At 36.6% G+C, this 25,732-nt stretch overlaps 1 protein-coding gene across 1 annotated transcript in view; it reads right to left on the bottom strand.

Annotated features, from left to right (window-relative positions):
* Nucleotides 1–25,732, bottom strand: part of SPON1 (spondin 1) — a 179,325-nt gene that overhangs the window by 117,927 nt on the left and 35,666 nt on the right. Inside the window, exons 4-5 of the mRNA XM_032187876.1 lie at nucleotides 3,418–3,491; nucleotides 1,157–1,279 (exon numbers count right to left, since the gene is read on the bottom strand). Of these exons, the coding sequence (XP_032043767.1) occupies nucleotides 1,157–1,279; nucleotides 3,418–3,491 (197 nt within the window). The remainder of the gene's footprint in view (nucleotides 1–1,156; nucleotides 1,280–3,417; nucleotides 3,492–25,732) is intronic.

Raw genomic sequence — 25,732 nt, 5'->3', positions numbered from 1 at the left:
GAAAGATCTTTTTCTCAACTTTCAGGAATTTCAGTGTAAAATGTTATCATCTTTTATTACCGGGATTGATCCTGCTAACATTGTGGGTTTTTTTCTTCACTCAGTCTTCTCTAGTTTTTGAGGTAAAAACACATTAATTAAAATCACCACTGTGTAACTGGGAAGAGAGAACAGTCCACTATTGTGGCAAATTATCCTTACTTGCTTACTTCACCCATACCCTCAATGTGTTGACTGACTTGGATTTAAAAGAAAAGGCATTTTTCCCTGCCTATTACATCATTAAGTCACAGTAATTTCAGAGTTTTCAAACATTTTCTTATACCCAATTTCTAACCACCAGCTGAATCCATACTAATAACGCATATGAAGTGTGACATTCAGCAGACACATAGATCATCCAGTAGCCTAAAAGAGCATTCCCACAATTACTCACTTTGGCTTATTTTATCTCCCATGCATTACACTGACAAATAATATTTGAACAATGGTACGTTCGACTTAAAATGTACTAAAAAATCAATTGCTTAGACTGTTAGAACCACAAGCAGATACACAAACCATATTTAAGCTCCATGATTATATTCTGACACTGACGGCAATAAATAAATAAAAAAGACATATAAAGGCTACATAATAAGCATCAGCCACAGACAACCTAACAAAGTTTAAAGACCAATAAATTTGACTCATGTTCTCAAATAATTTCCTTGCCTTTATTGCCACAGACTGTGAAGCTAGTAATGAAAGAATAAATGCATAATACATTTTTTTATAACTTCATCTTTTTACAATCACTTGGATTATTGCAACAAAAAAAAACAAGAATACTGATTTTGTAGGTCAGAATTTTAAAAACCCTGATAGACCCTGATAGAAAAGGAAAGCTAAAAAACCCTTTCTTATTACAAACAAATTTTAAAAACCCAATCTAAAATACATCTCAGTTCAAAACATGAAGCAAATCTCTAGAATTTATTTGTAATGTATAGCACTTTCAGAAGGATCCATGGATTTTTAATACTGAGTGTTGGCAGCACTGCATAAACGTCGTAATTTACACTACTGATATGTAAAAAAATAACTCTGTAACAAGCTCCAACTCTCTACACTATCCCTGTGTATGTAGGACAACATTAGTAAAAGACATACTCACGTGGAAAATCTTTGGGATGTGTTTTTTCTGACCAATTTCCATAAAATGTTAGCCTGTATTTGGCAGTTCCACAGGCACAACAATCTAAAATTGGTTTGTCAGTCACACCTTCTGAGGCTGAGTCTGAAAAAGGAAAATAAAATTACCTATTGAGAAGCGTTACAACTCATTATCAACAGATGACAGCAAAGTTGCCACAATAAATACTCCAATAAAAAAATTTGAGCTAAACCTACTTTCATTTGTTGTTTTTAATGTTGTTTAATACATACTGTTTAATAATGTTTAATACATACTACTATGTGTAAAAAGAGTTTAAGGACTTGACCAAATTGCCTCTTGTGTGAATGAAATGAGGTCTTTCTCATGATCTGCGAATATGAGTTTCAGATGTTTCTTTCCAATAGAAAGGAATCACCTGCTCCGGCCTACTCTGAAAGGACAAACAGTGGGACTGTATTACAGTTTTACCTGTATCTGCAACATAAAACTTTCATTAGTAAGACTATGTGTTTCTGTACTTTCCCTCATTCAGTGACTTCAGGACACAGCTCAGTACAGGTATCTACAAAATTGCCAATAGCTTTCTCCTTATCTGACGTCGTATCTAGACTAGAACAAAAGTGGTTTTGAAGAAGAAAGCCAAAGTTTTCTGGCTGTCTTTAATATTTTAAATAGAGAGTTTAATACTTCAAATAGACTGAGTAGCTAGCAATGGCCAAACACACCTTCCAGTATCAGAACTGGTCATAGACAACTAAAATTCTTCAAACGTGAAGCTGTTATTCAAAAATATGGCAAAAGTTAAAAAGTAGAATTTTGACATAACTTGGCTTCTAGAAATAAATATGCTTTAAACTTAATTCCCTATTCTTTATTTAATAGTTCTACTTTTTTTCTGCTTTCTTTTCAGGAATATTAATCAAATTCACTGTTGTTGTTTATTTTGGTGGCTTTTTACTTCATATTTGACACTGAATGTGTAATATTTTTTAGGTCAGAGGTTGGACTCGATGATCTTGAGGTCTCTTCCGACCTAGAAATTCTGTGATTCTGATATTATTTTTAAAAAGTCTAGCTTACACCTTTCCATAGTTGAAATGGTACAAAACTATGACATACAAGTTTCTTGGCTACAGTCGGGGATTTCACATTCATTAAATGCAATCAAATACTTCCCTGACACACACTCAGTTTAGTAAAAATGAAGGACAGTGTGGTAGTAACTCAAAAGAAGCATTTTTTTTTTTCCTCAGCATAGCTCAAACTAAAGAAAAACAATTCCAAACTTGCAGGGAGAAGAATCACCCCCATAACAATCATCCCTGCACTTCTGCACAACATTACTACTTTTCAAGGAAATTTGGGAAGTTTCTCCTGGAAAGAGTTATGCTATGTGATCTGGAATTTAAATCAAAAGAAGATGTGCATGCTGATACTAAGGGAGTGGTCAGTTGTTGATACATAGATACGAACAACACACCCTGCTCCTAAGATGGAAAATCAATTTAAAGGCAGATATATACTCCTAATATATGCATATATTCCTATATGCAGCATGCATACATTTACTGCCAGAGTAACAAAAGCAGTCCATCCACCACCAGATTACGGAGTGTAGCAGTCCACCTTCCCCATATCTTTTTTTTTAGCAGGTTGTGTATTTAAGAATAGGTGAAGGATTCTATAAAGTCCCTGAAGAATGTATATAAATAATTTCCCTTAGTTTAGGCCTAATCTACTTCATAGATTTCCCACCTCCATATATGCAAGCATAGTCTTGACAGCCCTCGTTCTGAAGAGACCAGAATGAAAATAATTACAGCATGCCGTAGAAGAACCAGGAGACTGAGATTAACTGGACTAACTTCACTTGCATGACTTTCTGGGGAAGAGGAATTTGCACATGCAGAAACAAAAATTACCACAAAGGACAACTAAACTTGTCTTCTCTTCCTCGTGTGAATTTTAAATACCTCCCCTATGCTTAGGTTTAGGAAAGAATGAAATAGTCTGGGATTCATTAAACTACATGCTCTGGGGGCAAACAGGTTTCACACCAGGTAAAAAGGTGCAAGTGTCACATTTAGGTGAAAACAAGGAAGGGTATATATGAGAAACATTTGCAGAGTAAGGAAGAACACTGTTGAATAAGAGATCCTAAATTTGAACCTAGATGAAACCGTTGAAGGCCTCAAATTTTTAATTGGATATAATGAGTTAGGAGAAAACAGCAGAACATGACAAGGAAGTAACCTTACCTTGTTCACAAATTTTTTTGGTGAGAGAGCCCTCATCTTGAAAATAAATGATGCGCTTCTGCACAATACTGGCTCTGCAAAGAAAAAAAAGTTTGAAATGTTTATTTCTTAAAGGAAAAAAAAAGTGTATGACACAGTAGCAGAAGGACAGAACCAGAGTGCTAAAACGTAGGCATATTTTCTTCTTGTGACAATATATACAGTACTAAGTCTAGGATATTTTTATTTCAACTTCCATTTGAGGTTGTACAGATGAATTTGCACAGCTTGCTCATCCTTAACAGAGGATCTTGTAAAGGACAGTGTGGCAAAAGACAGTACAGGCACCCAAACAAGGCTGTGAAAAAAGCTGTATGAAACAGAAATTAATAAGTTTGACTTTTACCAAAAGCAAGAGCATTATCTGCCAGCATTTGGTGGAGGGAAGCATAGTGAGTTAGCAGCAGCCATCCAGACCTAGACAGGTTGTGCAATTTCCATCCCTGGAGGTATTCAAAATTTGATTCATACTCATCCCTGAACAGCCTGATGTAGCAACATCTACTTCGAGCAGGCAGGTGGATGAAATGATTTGCAGAGGTCCCTTCCAACGTAAATTATTCTATGATCCTATGCTTTAAATCTCATTCTAAAGAACTGGTTTTGCAAAGCTTACTGTAAAAAAGCACCTACACTTAAAAATCTAAACAAACAAGAAATCAGCTTTCTGGTGAAGGAGCACCAAAATCTGCAGATAACAAAAACATTAGAAGTATTTAATTTCAGAAACAGCTATTTTAGAAATAAAATATAGAAAGGTTGCTTGAAGTTTACTTATTTTATTCTTTTTGCTGTGGTTAGCTCATCAGTGCGAAATGTCAAGGGAATTGTTTCTTTTCTAACAGCAAAAGCTTCACAACTCTCTGAATCATTATCTCTTCAGCTGTGTTTGAGATTATATATGGAGCCAATAATCCAAATTAAGCCAATGGGAGTTTTGTTGCTGACTCCAGCTGGGAGCTGACTGATATATTAGATGGCTGCATAGACATCCAAAGCAGGCACATAACATTACAATAGTCAGACAGAACTAGCATTAAACTAAATTTAAAATATTCAGTGTTTAAATAATAATTTTCTAGATTGGAGACTGACCAACTGATCAGATCAGTATATGTTCCTACTTTTAATCACTACTTGTATTTATTTCTTTATTAATTATTTTGACAGAACTTTTATTCTTCTATAAAAGTCCCGATTTTGACTAAAGACTCTTTCTTTGAGTTTTGATGCTTACAAAAATAGCTTTAAAATGGAACGGCTAACTTTTACAGAGACACAAGAAAGCTTTCAAGAATTTACACGAGGTACACATCAGCTGTCTATATAAATCCTGCCTGTCCCTTCCCACGACCAGTGCTATCTAAACTTTATGGGAAGGGGAGATTTGATTGCTTTTCCCCTACATTTTAACAGATTTAGGGGATTTTTAATTGAGTTGTTTCTCTCTGTCTGCTAGCAAAACCAACTCAGTAAAACAGGAAAAGGGAAAACAGGTCTCCCACCAACACATTAGCACACCATCAAAGAAAGAAAAAGGAAACCAATGCATCTCCAAAATCTGCTTGAGTTCTCATTACCTTCACGTGATGCTTTTCAGTATTTGTTAAAGCTTTTGCATCGCATCACATTATGAGCAAAATCATATGCATAACAAGCAGACTCATTTCCTTTTACTTACATCTAGCAGCATCTGGTTTTATTTAAAAAAAAAAAAAAAAAAAAAAAAAAAAAAGTTATTTCTGTTTTGTAGTTCTCTCAGAAAAAACAAGGGATATGTGGTAGCTTTCTGTAATATTTGCTTTCGCGATGCTGCTTCAGGATGTTCATAGGTTGGATACAAGCAGGTCACAGTCTCTGTCCTGTCATGGTTTGACCAGACCACATCTGAGCACAAGGAGGATGAGACCTGCCCTAAGAGACTTCCCTGGAATGAGAAGGCGTCTCCAGCACAATTCTGCAATAACTGTGCCATTCTTCTGGGAAAAGCTTTAGCAAAATCACATAAATTACATTTGGGATATTAACAAGCAGGAACATCATAAACCATAAAAATTCAGAGCAACCTTGGGGATGCAAGTCATACCAGAAATTTCATGATTTATTTTTTTCCCTTTTTCTGTAGAAACAGATTTAGATCATCTTCCTTACACCTTTTGTCAAATCATAACGTCAACAGAAATAATCTTACTTTAAAGTGCCTCTGTGGGTGTAATGATGTGACAAAAGAAGCATGGAAGAGGATCTATAAGAATTGTTCCTATGACATTTTTAAGCTTACATGAAAAGCATTAAGTACAATATTAGAGTTACATTTTAATGAAATAGATTTTGCCAGAGCTTGTGAATATACCCTAAGTTTAAAGGCACGTCCACTTTGTCCATTTCTATTCTAGTTCTTACAAAGCTCATGCTTCCTTACAACATGTGGTCCTCTAACAAAACATGTGAATACAATTTCAAGCATCATGTAAATGCCCTGCATGAACTGAGGAAGTAGTGAGTAAGATGCCCAAGTCATTCCCTCACCCTTACAGAAGCACAGTACCCTTTCCAGGCTTTTTTCTTTATTCCAAAAGCAAATTTCCACAGTACTTTGCTGTCTTAGAGTTCTTGGCTAAGCATTGCAACAGCTGCAGATTCAGCAGTTCTTAATACAGGATAACCTTTTTGATTCATACAAATATATAAATGTACTTATTTATGGGAAAAGAACTTCTGGTGACACTGGGTTTTGCCAGAAGTTGCAGACCACCAGCAAAATCAACACTTGAAAGTCTGTGAGATAGCAGGGTAAAATTCACTTTAGGAAATTCACTGGAAAAGTAAAATATGGATTAAGAAAAAAAAGAGTACAAAAAAACACACCTGGATATTAAGAAAATATAATAAGCTCCTGGACTACAGACAAAAAAAAAAGCTTTGTTCTGTATTACTTATGGGTTAACTTTGTCTTGCCCTTCCAGCCATCAAAACTATTTTCTTTGATCATTCCATTCTTTACTGATTTAGTTATATTACTTTAAGTTCCTTCCCACCTCAGAAAGCCACCAAGAACAATTATATTTAATAAGATGTCTAATGCTTAAAGTTTGTTTGCTTTTTGGATTTTGTTGTCTTTTAAAGATAAAGAATTTCTATGGTTAGCTCTGTACCATTTACCCTGGCACTAGAATAATCATATAGTTACCTCTACCATAGTTTTCTTGGTGTTGGTGTATAGCTTAAGTGAATTTCCTAATTCTAATGAACTATTTATGGGTTATGGTAAATAACTGGTAATATGGTAATAATAATAATAATAATAACTGGTAATATGGTAATTCTAATGAACTATTTAAGGGTTATGGTAAATGGGGCTGTGTCAGGCTGGCGGGCGGTCACCAGTGGGGTCCCTCAAGGCTCCATTTTAGGGCCGGTACTTTTCAATATTTTTATAAACGATCTGGATGTAGGAATAGAGGGTATTTTGAGCAAGTTTGCTGATGACACCAAACTTGGAGGAGTTGTGGACTCGAATGAGGGCGGAAAGGCCTTGCAGAGGGATCTGGATAGGTTGGAGAGCTGGGCGATCACCAACCGCATGAAGTTCAATAAGAGCAAGTGCCGGGTCCTGCACCTGGGACGGGGAAACCCTGGCTGCATGTACAGACTGGGCGATGAGACGCTGGAGAGCAGCCTAGAAGAGAGGGATCTGGGGGTCGTGGTAGACAGCAAGTTGAATATGAGCCAGCAGGGTGCCCTGGCAGCCAGGAGGGCCAATCGTGTCCTGGGGTGCATCAAGCACGGCATCGCTAGTAGGTCAAGGGAGGTGATTGTCCCGCTCTACTCTGCGCTGGTGCGGCCTCACCTCGAGTACTGTGTGCAGTTCTGGGCACCACAGTATAAAAAGGACATGAAACTGTTGGAAAGTGTCCAGAGGAGGGCTACGAAGATGGTGAAAGGCCTGGAGGGGAAGACGTACGAGGAACGGCTGAGGTCACTGGGCCTGTTCAGCCTGGAGAAGAGGAGGCTGAGGGGAGACCTCATCGCAGTCTACAACTTCCTCGTAAGGGGTTGTCAAGAGGCAGGAGACCTTTTCTCCATTAACACTAGTGACAGGACCCGCGGGAACGGGGTTAAGCTGAGGCAGGGGAAATTTAGGCTGGACGTCAGGAGGGGGTTCTTCACAGAGAGGGTGGTTGCACACTGGAACAGGCTCCCCAGGGAAGTGGTCACTGCACCGAGCCTGTCTGAATTTAAGAAGAGATTGGACTGTGAACTTAGGCACATGGTCTGAACTTTTGGGTAGACCTGTGCGGTGTCAAGAGTTGGACTTGATGATCCTTAAGGGTCCCTTCCAACTCAGGATATTCTATGATTCTATGATTCTATTTAGGATTTTCTCATTTCGTTTCCTTCTGTCTTGTCTTAGTAAAAACCCACAACTCTGTTGTGCTAATTCGTGTAGTTGACCAACATCATCGACTTTTCTTTCAAATGCTTGTATTAAAAATCACTTGAAACTCCTCTGAAACCATATGCAGCTCTTTAGCTACTCAATGCCTAGCAATTTTTACGCTGGTAGAGTATTTGACAACTATATTCATCAAAACACTTTTCAACTAGGAAACTGAGCTCAGTCTTACCAAAGAAAAAGGTCTCAAACCAGAATCTAACTTTGTCACCAGACTTTGTATTTCATGTTGGATGAGCACAATATTAATGCCAAGTGTATCAGTTTTCCCACATTTACAGCTCTACATGTGATGATTGTCTTTCCTCTAGTAGATCAGTCAGCTGAAAAAATAATAAAAGCTTCCAAAATAAAAATAAAAAATCAGTGCATACACATACACTGGAATATCCTTCTTCAGTTTTATTTTTAAACATTTTACCTGCACTGTCAGAAAATGCAACTGAGCAAAACCCCACAGCAAGAGCAAAGTACTCTAAACTCACCTTTACAACCTTATTGTAGCTTCAAAGTCCTTTTGGTTGTCCTTCATATCATACTCAGGCCTATTGTCCCATGCATACATGGAAGCTCACTGACTGCAGGACTGATCTGGCCATCATATATAATACAACAAAAAGCTCTAAGGAAAAACAAAATTATATATGCTGCTATCTTGTATTTGTCCTCAGAAAATCTCTCTGTTCCTTGCTTGAATGGTCGCAGGACATAAATATTAAATCTAATATCTTCAGGATAAAAACTCGGCATGACAAAATCATTTCTGACATGTACGCTACACCATTTACTTGCAAAATCAAAAAAAAAAAAAAAAAAAGAAAAAAAAGAAAAAGATGAAAGAATGAGCTCACCCAGGTCTCTTGAGAAAAATTCCCATTTCTTAAAACCCATTGCTATTTGTGAGCTTTATCTTCACCATGTATTTTGATAGTCACAATTTTTGCAGCAAGTTCCATCTCCTTGAGTTTCAAACTACGCTCTATAAATTATACTGCAAAGAAGAGTCAGAAAATATTGGCTAGGACTGGCTGGTTGGAGGACATTTATTTTGTTATTCTAAGTGCTGATTTTGTATAGAAGATAGAAGAAATCTATCGAATGTTGGAGTATAGTTTTTATTAAGCTAGGGAGCTCAGAGCTGTACTATCTGATAGCTATATCAGTGAGCTAACTTGCAGTGATCTGATGTAGAGCACTTGTGCGTTAACAGACAAATCCTAAAATCAAAATAATAAATTGAAACAAAACAAAACAAAAAGCTGTTCAAGCATGGTTCTATCTTTGCTTTAAAAGTCCATGCAACCTGTATAACACTCACCCACTCGCACAAGGAACTCAAATGTTTAATCCCTCTGGACATTCAAGAGAAGAAAGAAAAGAAAGAGAAAACCATGTCCCCATTTTCAGAGCTGGTAGCCCACTTCATCTGCTATGACAGAACGTGGCAGAGAATGAACAACATGATCAAAGGATATGTTCAAAACCCTGCCACATGTTACTCCTCATCAGTCCACATTAAAAATAATATTAAAAAAAAATCCACATCACAGCTTGTCCTCTGTTGGTTTGGCCACTAATGAAGAGCAAGCATGGGTGGCCTTGGCACAGTATAAAGCATATTTACCCCTTTACAATATCCCTTTTAAGCTATATACCCTACATGTATTTCCCTTCCCTCTCAAACTCCCTCCCCATGCTCCAGGTTGGGGGATTAAAAAAAATAAATAAATTTTGTGGGTTTTATTTTTTATTCTTACCCTTTTCTGTTTTGTGCACTGCATTACCAAAGCAAAATAAGTTAAACTCATCTGCATGAGCGCCCAGTTAACAAAGCTTGAAAGCAATCCCCAAGATTTTAGAATAATTGTTCTAAATTTTCAATATTCTTATGGGATTTGGGAAGGAATTGAATCAATAGATACTAACAAAATATCAGAGCTGTCATCCTCCAACTCCTCCTTTAGAATATGTCTCCATTAGCAATATGCAAAGTTATATTTCAATGAGTAAATTATTTGCTTGTACAGACAAGAATTGTGTATCAAAAGCAATATCCTAATCAAGTCCACCCCCTTGTAAAATACCGATTATGTGGTATTCAGATGCAGGAATCCAGGTAGGACTAATGTTTTTCATGCTTCCAAGTTCAGAAAAAACATTGCCACATTTTAGTCTACAGGAGCCTGAAGGCTAAAGCACCACAATGGATGACAAGACAAATTAATACCAATTAAAAATAAGTATTAAGTATAAGTGCCTAATACTGACTTCTTAAGAGAGACTTTAATGTTATGAATGTATTTGCCTAGAGAAGTATAACTTTGATGTGTCTCCTACTGTAGTTGAGATTAAGTCTGACATCCCAAATCCGTTGTAGCTGGATCTGGAGCAGGATCAGAAGAAAGACTTGTTATTTTGTTGGTGCAGCTTATCCAGAGACTTCAGCTTTCAAGAATTAATACCTTTAACAAGTGAATCTCTTCTACTTCATCTTTTCTAAGCACTTTAACTGACAGCTGAGACTACAGCCTACTGAACCGTCAGACGCATGATGCCAGGAGATACTGGTTGTTTACGCTGGAAGTATGAGGACAGAGAAAAGAACAGACTGATAAAAAGAAGAGGGTCAAGATCTGCAACCTTTCCACTTTCCCCATTCTGTGGGAACAGAACACGGGACATGTGAAGAAGGCACATTCAAATTGTATTTGAGAAATAGTTGAAAGAGTATCCCACTCATGCAACATATGCAATTAAGAAAGAATGATCAAAGTAATCCATTAAATGACTTTATGCTATCAGGAAAGTTTTAACAAGGCTCATCCTCTTACTCTTTTTTCAAAATCTGCTGCAACAAGTTTGCAGCTGCAGACAATGTTGGAGTGGTGCCTTCAGTTCACACAGTTGTTTTGGCTGAAAAAAGTATCTGGAGTAAGGATTTGTGGCAAATATTGTTGAAAAACTTTGGTACATAAATTGCTGGAGGATGCACCTGCAGGGAACTTGTGCGGCACGCATTTTGCTCTTCCTAATTCAGTTCCGTGCATGCCAAATTCAATACATCCTTCTCATGTCTGTTCAGCTGCTGCACCCGTAGCACTGGTAGCAGTTTTGCTGTAACAGGTCCAAAGAACAAGCCAGTCCCAGTAATCTATGAATACATAGAAATATCATAGAAATAGGCAATATCATGGAAATAGGCATTATTCAGCCTATGTTTGGGAATGCTTAGCAGCTGCCTGGACAATACAAAAACCATGTGCTGCCCCTATCGTGATCCAAATAGATGTGTCCTCCGAAGTATACTCTCCCACAATCACTGACAGGAAGCACAGAGCATCCAATATTTCTGTTGCTCTATAGGCATTAATATTAACAAACCAGAGATTAACCTCAGAAATCTTCAGTAACCTGATCTCTTTAAAGTGTGCTATAATCAATATGGGAGCAGAAGGTCAATGCCCAGTCATTTACAACACCAACTATGAACAGGACTGAAGGAAGATTTTGAAGGATTTCAGTACAAAATTACAGCACAAATTACCTTTGGCTCACTGATGGAAGTTCAATGAATATTGATGGCAATGGTGCTGAGGGCATGCATGCCTTGAACCTGAATGGGACAACATAAAACAACCACTCCGAGCAGGTCAGCCCAGCAGACAACAATAATCCCTAAGGTTTAAAGGCAACAAAAGGCTGGCTGTGATTTTACCTGCTTCAGGTTATTGTGTGAAGGGAATATGACACTGGATGTTTGACTGGGTTAGGAGAAGCTAAAAGGAGGGGTGACAGAGGTAATTTTGCTTAAGGATTGATGCAAAGAAGATTTATAAGCAGGGGAATTGTGATGGGGGTCAGTTCTCAATTAGGCATCTAAAGGCTGAAAAGAATAAGGCTCTAGAGCAGAATGGGGTGAAAAAGTCGACTAAGCAGCTAAAGCAGCAGAAGACCTGCAACATTAGGAAGTGACATTAGGACAGTTACCAGAGCACAGCAGAAACAAACAGATCAAGAAGGTAAATGGAGAAAGAATTGCGAAACACATTACGTGAAAATCAGGAAATTACTCTTAGAGTTAAGGAAGCAGCAATGCTGTAAGGTACAGAAACAGGTGTTAGGAAATGGATCAAAAATTGTCTGAGATACACAGAGGAAGGACAAGACCAAAGTCTAGTCAGACCTTTTTACTACAGCAGCGGATTGGCAGACTGTGGATGTGGTTACAAATAGGTTATACACATTAGCTCCCCAAAAGAGGCTGGGGTAATGAATACTCAATTCTTTTGAAATGACTGATTCTTTCTCAAAATGGTTTGAAGCCTTTTCTGTAAAACAAGATATAGCAGCAGGGAGCAAGGGAAAAAAAAAAAAAAAGATCAGTTTCAAGAAGCCTTTTGCTTCTGTGGGAATCCTGAAACATCCCTGACCCAGATAAAGGTCATCATTTCATGGAGGAAGTGATTACAACTATGCTTAAAGCATCGGGGATTAAACAAAAGCTACTCAGTCTGTATCACTCTCAATCATCAGAACAAGAGCACATGAACAGAACTATTAAAGCATTATTGTGAACAGTAGTAAGTAATAATGGAAACGATTATGATGATAAATTACCCTTAATATTAGAAGCTGTAAGAAGCGGGCACAGACTAAACTAAGAACTGGAATCCAATCCTACCAAGTTTTACTTGGAACAAAAGTGCAATTAATTAGATACTTAATTTCATTAGAAACTCCTAGAGAGGAAGATACTTTAACACGGACAGTCAAAATACACCAAGAGTGATCAGAGATATGAGTGCAAGGGATCAAGCACAGCAGACACAAGCAGGGGCGCTCCTTCTGTTATATGTATGGGAAATAAACAAACTGAAAACATTTTTGAGATTGACACCTAAGCAGTGCAAGTTAAACATTTTCAATAGTCAGTTTAGATTTCAAAAATGAAGTATAAAGGAAAACAAACCTGATCTTCGAGACAAACCATAAGTTGTACCTATCTGACTTCATAAATATATACGTATAGTTAGCAGTTGTTTACACCTACAAAAAAAGAGACAGAAAGCCACACACATTGAAAATTGAAAACATACAATTATTAGATACCCTGATGCTGAAATGTTTTGAAAACCTAGATGTGTGCTGCAATCTCATGCTGCTGATGATTGTGAGATGACCTTCTACTGAGAACTGACCTTCTTTTAAAATCAATTACCAACTTCAATTTCACTTAATCAGATGAAAATCACAGCCTTAATTTCTTCTGAGTAGCCTCTGGAATACTAGAAAATTATAAGGACATCACTTAAAACTGCCGTATTGCCAAGCAAAGTTGTTTTTTTTCCTGGTAATATCAATGAAGAAAACACATATCTGAATATATCTGAAATTTGCTTCCTCTTCATGAGTTTGGCTTTATTTTATTTACTGGCTTGAAAGTTTTTAGTACTTTCTAAGTTCTAAGTAGAACTACGGGTGGCAGAAATATAGACTGCTACTATAAAACTGGCAAGAATGAAGAGCTATTTGTGTTTCTTCACTACATTGAAGACAGTGCTTTGTCTATGATTTATTCAGACAAACTAGATAAATGCCTGTTAGGATTTGTTATCTAAAGTAACTCTGATGAAAAAGAGAATTTCTTTGTGAACTGACATAAAATGGTGGTACCTCATATACACGGAAACATCTCTGCAGTGTAGAACGTTGTTTTATTTTGTATGAGTTTTCTCTCATCATATATTTATTTCAGCAAACAATCGCAAGGCAATTGCAGCACAGGAGAGCACACCTTTTTTTCCAAGTACAGAATAAGTTTATATTGCAGCTTCAGAGAGAAAGCTATGGGAAGAAACATTATGTCAGGTGATCTGTAGAACTTCAGTTGTTGGAAGATATTCAAGTTATCACCAGGCTATGTACACTGCGCAGTGAGTGAGTGTCAAATTAACCTCCTAATGAAGAGAGCTGATTATTTTTGTAGCCAAAAGGCCCTGTGTCTGCAAGTCTGCCCTTTCAGCAGCAAAAGAAAAACCAGAAATAAGAAAAGAATTCAAGTTTGCTTTCTGGTGCACTGCAAGACCTTAAACTACGTTCTGAAAAAGCAGTGAACTGACTGGGCAACAAATCCATTTCTGCAGGAAAGCAGAGCAGGAAGCATTCAGACTGCTACTGTTAGGAAAGCAAAGATACTGAATGCATATCCAATGAAGTAGAAAAGACAGAAAAAGTGGCTACCTAATTACTGAAAGGGAAAGAAAAGAATGGTTGACCCAACTATTTGCTGAATTTTGTATTTCAGTCCATTCACACATCCCTTCCAAAGATCATCAGACGAGATAAGTAGAATGACAAGAATCGATTCAGCAGTCTGTTGACACAAGGAACAATTCCTTTTCTAGGTGATTTTTTCTGTTTATCGTTTCAAAAGAATTACAACAATACATGCAGCTGCTCCTTTAAAGAAACAAATCAGAACTGATTTTGTGGTTCTTCATAAGAAAAAAAGAATCAAGATAAATACCATGTTCAGGTTCTGGGACCTTGATCTGTGTAATACATCGCTCTTAGAGAGTCTTCAGTTAATACATTTAAATCTACACGAGGAGTTAAATACTTTTCACCATAAGTAATGATGGCATAATCTAGCATTTTGTTAATTCAGCCATTTGCCTTTCATACTAAAATACAGCTGTGCCTGAAACTGTGAGATGCACTATATAGAATTACTTTAGATCTCTGTGGGCATGCAGACAGTCCAACAAATACTGAACTCAGCAAGCCAGAAAAAATCTGCTAAAAATATGCCTATATACTTCTTAAATTTAACAAGTTTACTTTCACACCCTCACAGAAACAGTCTTGAAATGCCTGAACAGATATTACAGAAGGAGCAAATGACCAGTAAGATACACCCTTTTTACGACTAACTTACTTTGTAACTTCTAAGAATTGCCAAAGGGTTGTAGGATTAAGACCGCATAGTGTTAATTTTAACTCTCTTTCCTGGGTCTACGCACATTTAGAACAATGAAAGATCTTGCCAAGATATTTCACCTGCACGTTACATTGAAGCCTCTTACTCACTGGGCACACGCTGGATAAAATCACTGGTTAATAAAATTAAAAATGAACCACATTAATGTTACTTAACTTTTTCATGATCTTATTTCCTCATTGCTGGATCCAATTTGCCCTTCACTTCTGTTGATGTGAAATGAGAATACCATTACACTACAGTGAACAACATTACGATTGTATGAGATTGAAACCACTGGTGCTCTGGTTTTAATATAAAAATCTTTTTCCCTGTAAATTGTATAAGTAATATGACATTTGATCCATATGTATACACAAATATGTAGGGTTTTTTAATGGTATTCCATTTGTTTTCTAAAGTGTACTACATTAAAACAATACCTTCAGTTCCTGACATAAGAGACAAATAATTTCTTGAACATGACTTATTGTGCATTGAGAAAGCTTAATTTCAGTTCATGTGGTAATAAAAAAATAGATTAAAAACATTCAGTCAAAAAATGTGGAAACAATTCTGATGTCATCAATAGTGACTGTTTTATGTTTTGAAAGGAAATCAAATTATGACTACTGTGATTATTTCTATTCCTTCCTCTGTTTCCCCTCAAAATTGACAATGTCATTGAAGTCAAATTAAACATCTGTTTGTAAAATAAAACAGAGTGCTACTGACAGCTGCTGCAGAATGGCAAATGTTCTACAGCTGCCAGGCTCCTAAATTAACAATGATTTTCATTTACAAACACCAAACAACAAGAAAATAATAGAGTGGGTTTTGTGTGTGTGTGTGTGTTTTTTTTTTCTCCTCCCAATACTTGGAATTTATGAAAACACAGACTGTACTAGGGACCTACCCAGAAAGAAATCAGAATTTAGTGCTTTTACTTCTGCATTTACTGAAAGCAAAATTCAGACAAAATCAAATTGCACTGCAAGATACTTTGGAGAACTTCCATCCATAAATGTCATAATCCTTTTGCATTGGATATGCAACTAGATGTAACAACTCTTACAGGATTTATCCTTTTCCAACACAACTTTTGTCAATTAAATAATACTACTGAGTAAAAACATTTTACCGATTCTTCATACCTTTTCTAGATTTTTATATATATATGTATACATCAAACTAGCAATTTTTTCAACATTTTATTAAAAATGCTTGCATCAGACTCAGATGGCATGAATTTCTACACCACCACGTTGAAGTATTTAAAACAAATGAATTTGTCTTCTTGTGTTTAGAACTCAGCTGGAACTCACTGAAGGGTTTCAAGTTCAGTGAGGTTATGCAAATATCAACATTTTCATTAATAACTTGAATGATGGAATACAGAACAAGCTACTGACTGCAGACAATATCAAGCCGCAGTTGATTAAAATGCAAAGCGGTTCATAAATCTGAGGAATTCTGAAAAACAGTAATTAAATAATGTTAAATATAAAGTCCTAGTTTTAGATAAGAATAATTACTTGCACAAAGACAGAAAGGGAAAAGCCAATGAGACAGAAGTATTTGATATCAGGATGAAGGAGTTCTAGTGGATGAGAAGCTGAATACAAGTAAATGTTATTCTGTTACAAAAAGTACTCCCCTGAAAGCTCTTTCTCTAAGACTGAGCAGAGCCACATGAGCTATCTGTAGGATTAAAATGCTCAGGTTTAAGTAGCACTGTTTAAGGATACCAACCATTTGGAGAAAGTTCAGACAAGACTACTGAGAAGAATCAGATATCTAGAAGGTGAAAAAAATGAAGGAGCTGAGGTTAAACAGTCTAGAAAAAAGTCTGAAGTAAAGATATGGGTTGAAGAGGGGGGTTGATGAGGTAAAATTACAGCACCTAAGGTTAAGGGCCAACAGAGGAATCATTTTAGCAAAACAGTAGCAACAACAAATAAGTATTGGTATCAGTTACTTATGAGGACTGTCAGGACTCCATCACTAGAAATTTAGAACAGAGGTGGACAGGGACAACTCAAGCAAAGCTCATCCTGAAGTCAAACAGCAAAAGACAGGTATTTCACCAAATAAGTCCCTTGCATCAGAATTTATTATGAGTTCTCTATTTATATTGAAGCTTTGGATCAGAAAGTAGAATTACTAGAAACCACTAAACCTGATTTACTACTGCTTCATGTGTTTTTTTTTTCAAGTGCACAATTTAAACACAATTTAGGAAGCAATAAGTATCCTCAGAGTAGTGTTGAGCATCTAGAAGGAGCATGGAAGCCAAGCATCTATAACTGTTAAGATATAAAAATAGAAGCTTTAAATTTTAAAGATTTAAAAAAATCTTTGCTAAGTACCAAACGGGAATCCAATTGACTTCTGATCGTTTCCATGTCTGAGTTACTGTCAGTTGTTACCATTAATGGTTAATCTTAATTGCAGCACTTCTTTACCAGAAAGCATGGAGAAAACACAATGAAGACCAAAAAGAGAACTGATGGCACTGTCTCTGTCATTCAAAGTGCTGTACTTTTCTAATGCCTGCATTCACACACCACTGCATATCAAAGGCCAATATTGTTTTTGGTCATTGCTGTTCGGTTTGGGTTTTTTGGTTTTAGTTATTGTTGGGGGATAGAGCAGCTTCTGTTTAAGAAAAAATACAAGTATTTGTGCAATACAATAACCATTTGGACTGATCAGTTGCATGAGTTGCTCACATTTATCACAAAATGTGCCATAACGCTGAATTTTTTTAGTGTGAAATCTTCATATGCTCTTTCAAGGTACAATGTGAAACTGTTGCAAAGGGGATTAGCGGCTTTGCTACCGCAAGATGGATTTGTTCCTTGAAGACAGTGAAGCAACAGAAAAACAGCAGGATTTTTTTTTCATTAAACAAACACTTTACGTTGACTAGCCTGAATTCAACGTTATCATTAATAATAAAACCGTAACCATATTCCCCCTACCACAAGAGGAAAGATCATTCTTTCCTTACTCTGTGCACGTTACGTGGGCAGTGTGCTGTCAGTCCCACCACTCTGCTCCCCATCCACTGCTCAAATTTTAGTGACCTCTCACAACACAAAAGACTGAGAGGTACTAGGAAAAGCAGGCCAGGCACCTCTTGTATAATGCCAGCTCCAAGTCTGGCTTGATTCTATTGCAAGCATCTCCACCAGCTGAAGATATTCATATCTTCTCTCAAACCTGGGACCAATAAATTGCATCTCCCAAGCAACATCCACAGAGCTGGCTGCAGGATATGCATCTGCTTATGCAGCCCAGTCAGAAGAAGTAACCTTTAAATAACCTTTAATCCTTTCCTCTTCATAATGGAAAGATTATCCACTTTCCCCATCAGCAGAATACACACCCAGCTGCCATCCACTTGAATCATTAACATCATGGATATAGGCAGAAACAGTCACCATCTCACAAGCTTCTCAAAAAATCAGGGCATAAACTCAATTTGCAGGCATGCCCCACACTATGAAGACAGTTGCAGAAACGCATACAAATTCACACACAGGGCCATTTCGTAAATGATTGCTAACTGTTTAAGACAGCTGCTAGAAAGTATTCTCTTCTGGTCCTTTATGAACAATTATTTAATTTAAAATGCATTTAATTATAAATGTATAGGAATTTAGAACAAAAATAAGTACAAAAGAAGAATAACGTAAATAAAATTGAAGTGCAAATTTATTTCTCATTAAAGTAGAAAATGTTGATTTCAGACTAGTCAATACAAAGAGCTCGTTTCATGCAAAACAATATATTTATTTTTTTTTCCATTGTTTTCTATTGCTTTGCCCTCTTCAAGGAACAATCCCATCCTTCCATCCTTCAGTAGCAGAACCACTAAGCCCCTTTGCAACACTATGTCTTTGCAAACAAAACAACAGAAATGACTCTAGCTGGATTTTATGGGATTACTCTATTAATTGTACCGTAAAAATATTTGTAAGAGCATAAAATTACATGAAAGTCCATTTACAACAGATAATTTCCAAATTCATGTGTTCCACTGTGAAAATAGAGAAGCAGTATTAAATCTGTGAGAAAGCAAGTGCTTAGTTTTTTGTAGTAAATGTAGATGTGTTCAGTCAGTAGATTAAAGTCAGAGGTACCTATACATATTATATATATAGTAATATAGAGATATATATTACTGTATATATTAAAATGCAATTATGCGTTTTTATAATACAATATTAGACCTACTCTAAATATAGAAGCTGTGTAGAAGTACAGAAGGTTATTCTTCTTTCCTAGTGCAAGTAAATTCTCTGTGAGTATTTTGCCTAAAAAATGAAAGACAGGACTGTAATAAGTTGCAGTAATATTGCAAATTTTAAAGTTTTGTCCTATTTGTTTTGTAAAAATATATACATATTAATCTGGAAGAAGAAAACATTTCTTTTCAAGTAATTAGAACAGTAAAATACTATCTTTTTTTTTTTTTTGGTCTTGCGGTGTTTTATAAAGAGTCCCTGGTTGCTTCTGAGAAAACTGGAAAACTGAGGCATTGAAAACTAAGCTGAGCCCAATGTGAAAGACAGGAATGGACAAAGCCTTCTCACTTCCCATCTCTGTCCCTAGTCATTTAAAGCTGTGTACATTCCCATTATATCAACTCCTAAAAGTGAAGAATGGAGAAAAATAAAAGCAGCTCGAGATTTTCTATACATCAAAGGTTGTATTTGTTCTAAGGACATCCAGAGATATCTTAGACTGCTATCTTAATTGCATAGACATGCATAGAGTGCCTAAATAAAAGATTTTATTTAAGCTACACACAAATATGAAGCTATGCTTCCATTGTCTATATCAAAAAATGAAGTACAGAAGCTACAGCAGTTGCCATGTGCTAATTACCTGGAGGAAACAGGGTTATTATTTTCCAAACTATTTGTACATGAATTCCGATCATTTCTCTGCATGCAGAAGACTCAATAATTCTATTGGGAAAATCAGTATAACTATTTATAATACGAGAAAAAACTTTTTGAAAATATTTTATAACTGCACTCAGGTGCTCCAGTATTTGTAAATATATATAAACAAATAAAAACAGCAGAAAACCTTCTGTTTTTTTTTTTGTTTGTTATTTTAAAGTATTCTAATTGACAGTCAAGTAAAATAGTTGGCATTTATGTATCTGGACAATCATACAGGAAGACTGAAGAGAAAATAAAAAGACTGCATTACCACTCAACATCTAATCCAAATGAACTGAAGGTACTTTTGGGGTTTCCACACCTTGCACATTTAGAGGCATTTGTTAGTGAAGTAGCTCCTCATAGGTGTTCAACTATGTACCAGCAGCTCAAGTGCTTCAAAGTTACCAGTGTGGCTTTGCAATAAGCAGAAATACGTGAATCTGTTTTTCAGGAAATACAATCCAGAATTACGCAAGAATCATAAATAGTTGGTAAAATAATATTTCATTTTTAAGCTCAACTCTGTGATCATCTAGCAGATTTGCAATAATTTTGGAAGAAGCACTCTAGCTCCCATCCACCTAACAGAGGAGTCTGACTGATGCAGGCCCACTCTACCACTCATTGACTATTGAAACTTTGTTCTGTTAGGAGCAAGTATGTTCAACTTGCTGTTGTGCTAGAGGATCATAGTATCGATTCTCTTACTCAGACAGAGTAATTCTGAAATGCATTTCATTCTGACCATTTCAGTCTGGCATTTCTGATAAACACTTTTCTTAAAACACTGTTATTGAGTTGGTAGTGTATCATTAATTCACGTACCACAGAGCTCCTCTCACGCTTTATGGGTTTTGTTATCCAGATGTGTCATGCTCTAGTTCTCCCCCAGGAGCCCTCTGGTTGGATCTCATCGTGAGTTTTGAGTATGGAGAAGAGAGGGCTGCATACCAAGATCGTTTCAGTAAGCTATGAACTCATGGGGTTTTGTGACACTTGGATCCTTTGCATTTGGTTCTTCTTTTAGTCTTTTCAACATCACATCTCAGTGTAGTGCTTACTCAGACTGAGATGTCAAGCAACCTGATGGAACACTATGCTTGAAATTACGAGAAAACAAGAAGTGCACATCCAAAAAACTCTAGCTGGATTTCATTCACCTTGAGAGCTTTGAAGGCTCAAGAGCGATAGGATTGCCAGAATCCACATGGAGAATGGAAACTGAGTATTATATCCAAGGAGTAGGCCCATATGCTAGCACTGAAGTATCACCCTGGAAGTATGACAGCTTTGCCAGAATAGCACAACTACCTAGAAGTTTTTGCCACTATCTACATTGATATACTAAATCTGTCACAGCTTTTATTTGGAAGGCCGCAATTCTTTAAATTTCTTCTATTTTCTGTTAACCACATACAACCAAAAAACTGTGCAATTCAAAACAAGAGAATTATGTATGCAGGAAAAAAAAAAAAAAAAAAAAAAAGAGAGAGAGAGAGAGAGAAAGAAAACAAAACAAAACACTTTTTCTCAAAAATTATAAAACACTCCCCTGAACATGGCTCAGAAAACATTTCCAGAAACAAACAGCAGAGAGATTATGACAAATATGGTGGATTTTTGCAAGAAGCAGTGTTAACCAACAATATTTACAGATAACAGATTTTAATTTGTTGGTTGTTTAAGCATCATACGTATAGCAGAAATAAGTAACTTGTAAGCAAGAACTTCTGCTAAATTTATCATATAAATCACATCCATCGCCCAAGAAGTCTATTATTGCATGAACTAATCACAGAAGTGTTGTTTCTTTTCTAAATAATAATTGCATATTACTTATCTGCATGTGGCCAAAGTTTACTACATTAACAATTAGACTCGGTGAAAAATGTCAAATACCAACAGAGGAAAAGATAATTACCACCTAGCAGTACTTGACTCGTCATGCGATCTTCACCAAGTGACAGATTTAATCAATTTGGATATTAACAAGATTCTCCATACCAAGAAATTTTAATACGAAACAAGCTAAGACGATTTACAAAATTTTCTTCACTCCTGTTTTCTATCACAGAATTCTACAAGTACTTGCAGAAAACTATTTCATTCTGTATTTTTCATCAGTTACATGGGCTTGACCTTTACCTAACTCTTCAGTGATGTGAGAGCACCACACTGAGAGACATTTTCTCTTGAGGAATTCAACTAACTAGTTGCGTTTGGAAATCTGGGGCTAAAAGAAGTGATTCTGCATCACAGCCAAGCAACTTCTAATAAACATTTATTCAATTTTTTGTCAATGATGTATATCACTAATTGAAATCCAGATTTAAGACTTTCCTTGATAAAATGGACACATTTCCACTAGCTGCTTTTGCTAGAGAATCATCACAGCTGATGCCTGAAAATAATTCATCTTCTCTTAGTCAGTTTGAAATGTGTGAAAATCTTGCTCTAAAAAACTACAGCATTAAGCTATAACACAACAATAAGTTATAACCAGACAGAAGTACTGATCTGGGGAATGAAAATCTCTACATATTAGTTCTGAATTATACAACCAAATAATGCAAATGTGTGATTTTTGCTAAGAGACTGAAATAAGTACAACAATTTTTAGGTGTGTTTTGCTTTTAAGGGTGGTTTTTTGTTTGTTTGTTTGTTTAAGTCAAAATAAAAGTCTTTAGATTCACTTACACAAAATATACTAAATATAGAAGTAGACTGGCCAAGTGAGGGTTCAAACCCCTGAAAATTGTTCGCTTCCATGCAATGATGTAAATATTACCAGGCTCTGCCACTGCCCAATTGTCTTTATAATGATTAGTTTTTATAAAAATTGCGCATAGCAAAAATAATTTAGAACATTTCTCAGAGTTTTAACAGTATGTTTTCAAAGGTTTTATAGAGGAAATGCATTCTGAGGAACCCCCAAAATAAGCAATAAAGCTTTAAAACAGCAACTTTTATCAGAAGGTTAAGGAACCAATGTGGTCCTTCCATATTACCATGTGGTACCTTAGTGTTCCATCAGTCACAAGGAACAAGGGACAGTACGTAGGGATAGAAGGAGGAAATGCTGCACTGTGAACAAGAAATCAAGTAGGCTGCACACAGCATGACAGCTCAGGATAGTCCATACAGATGTCTTCAACCACAGCAGCAAGAAAGATGTAAGCAGTTTCTAAAGCTAGCACAGATGTTAGGGCAACCAAATGAATTCTTATTGCTAAGTAAGACCCTGGTATATCCTGTTTGTGTTTCAGTAATAACTTTGTTCCACATAGCAATACTTTCTATTCCAGTACCTAGTGCCGTGAGACAAGGCTGACTTCTCAATTGGACAGCTGATGGTGCATTCCAGTCCTAATGTGTAATCCTAAAAATCAGTGTATAAAATCACCTTGCAGTATCCAAGGCCATCCCCAAAGTGATGTGCTGTTTCTCTATTTCAACCATCTAGAGAAATAATTTTAAGAGCTGGTATGCTGGAGTCTCTGTACCTGTATGTATTTGGATTTAGCATTTAGGAGGCCAGGGAAAAGAGTGCTTAAAGGTCTCTTGAGGTGCTTGAGGGTCTCTTCCAATCTATGTGTGACATCTAATCAAAGTCCTGCGTCTAATTCTGTCCTGTGTCTTCAGTGAGACTCAAGCATGGGCTTAAATGCGTGGACAAAGAGAGGCTCAGAGTCCAAGGACTGAAACACATGTGCATTGATAATAAAAACTATTTGCACTCCATTACACACAGAGAAAAGAAAAATACAGAGGGCTTTTTCTTCTTCTAAAGTTCAAGGCTTCAGAATTTTCCCATGATGGGTTTGGATGTAACTATTTGTAATATAACTGTTTGTAGACTGTTGCTTTTATTACTGCATTAAAGCTCACACAAATGTCAGAATAATTGTGAAAACTGCATCCAATGTTTCTATGCTATTCTGTGGAAGATGACCATAAAGCAGGTTTATAAAGAATGTTGACTGTAAGCTCTAATTCAGATGTGATCAAAGTTTGACATCCAAAAGAAAAAATGCAAATATTAATGCTGAAAATACATTGCAATGTATACGGTATGGTGCCATATTATTATGTTAATTTCTGACATTAGCAACTTATAGTAATCATGATTGTTTCATTCATTCTTTGAAGTGCTCTCAGGTCTAGTTACTCTCCCTCTGAGGTCAACAAACCAGCCACTGGGAGCAGGTCTGTATTTTTCACATATTTCTACTGAAAAGTACCTAACAATTGCCTTTCACTTTCAGCAGTACATAGACACGTAAGATATCTGCATGCACTGTAAATAGGTACTTGCAACACTAAAAATTCATCCTCTCTGTGAACTTCAATTTGTAAGATGTTCCTTTAGTTCTTGTTTGTTGGTTTTTTTTTTTTGGTTTGTTTGTTTGTTGGGAGGGGGGAGGGATGGGGAAGGAGGTTGATAATGACAATCCTGTTTAGGGCGGTAATTAAAAAATCCACCAATTTGAGTTGTTACATACCATGACTGGATGACTGGATTAAAGTTTAAATCACATCTGTCCAAAAGCAGACATGAAAAATCATCACCTTATTAAGCTACAGCAAAAATGCCTTGGGTATTTGTTATGCGACTAAGTGGGAGGCTGTTCTGAGTGGAAAAACAAATAGCCTTACCGATAAACAGCTCAACAACTCTGAAAGAATTATCTGGATTGCTGAAGGAATTCCTTTGAAAGCTTTCACATAAAAACCTTAACACACAACCTGTCTGGCCATGCAGCAAGCAGCACACTTAACAGTTTATTTAGCTACAGTCTCATATGCACTTGTTTGTCCTGAGCTTAAAGAAGCCCACAGCTGAATTCTTGGGTTGTTTCAGTAAGCATTGAAACAGGTGTTCTTAAAATTATTTTACTGATCCCAAGAGGCAACAGATAGATGTGCACTGCCAAAGGTTTGAGACTGCTTCACAGCCAGCGTCAGGGCTGAGACCAAATCACCCCCATGTTGCTTGCGCCACTGAGCAGGAGGAGGAAGGAGAAGCTCTGGGTGAGAGGGCAGCAGGCAAGGACCAGCTTGCTGGCCTGTTGAGCAATCAGTTGCAGCTTTAACAACACATTTTCCTAACATGGCCTGAACTAACTGCAGCACAATCACTATGATAGCATCCCCCTTAAAAGCCTAGGGCTGTTTTGTGTCTCTGAAGATATTCCCAGTACTGATAAGACTGAAATTTTTTGGTTTACTGCAGGGCACATCTTAGCAATTGCAAAGGCTTATCCCAGACAGAAGTTCAAAGCAAGAAAAGAAATCCCAATTGTCTACAGATATTTGACCAATCTATCCTATTAAATATGACAAGCAAAATCTAAAGAGATGAGATAATGTTTCTCTGGCACTTTTCTCCAATACTCTTAGTAGTAAGAAGTGACTTAAGATTTCTACAGACAAAAGAGTGGCCCAGCACAGTGCACCTACATAATACTGCCTTTGTCTACTGCTTGAAAAGCATGAGTACACATGCAGCAAACTAAAGAGATAATAGGAAATCAACAGTAAAAGGACACCTGCTCTAAATAATGAAAGTACTCACCTATAAACAAATCTGTTCTTACTGATAAAGGTCCATTTAGGAACTCCTGACTACAGAACTATTGTTCATCTCAACCTAGACCATGATTTTTTTATATGCATCTCAGTGAGAAGGATGCAGTTTTGATCTTAAAGGTTCCAGAATCTTTAGGTTTTCAGGTGCAATAAATAGAAATAAAATTTTCAGTAGACTGAGAGCCTACCAAGTTCCATTAGGGTTACCAACTCAAGGGTAACTGAAAGCATCAAGTAACTTTTGAACACTTGGGCTCTAAGTTATTAACATTTAACTGTGCAAGTAGAACT

The sequence above is a fragment of the Aythya fuligula genome, chromosome 5, assembly GCF_009819795.1.
Source record: "Aythya fuligula isolate bAytFul2 chromosome 5, bAytFul2.pri, whole genome shotgun sequence".
NCBI classification, from domain to species: domain Eukaryota; kingdom Metazoa; phylum Chordata; class Aves; order Anseriformes; family Anatidae; genus Aythya; species Aythya fuligula.
The sequence above is the reverse complement of the archived record's forward strand: the minus strand, read 5'-3'. Positions and strand labels throughout refer to the sequence as shown.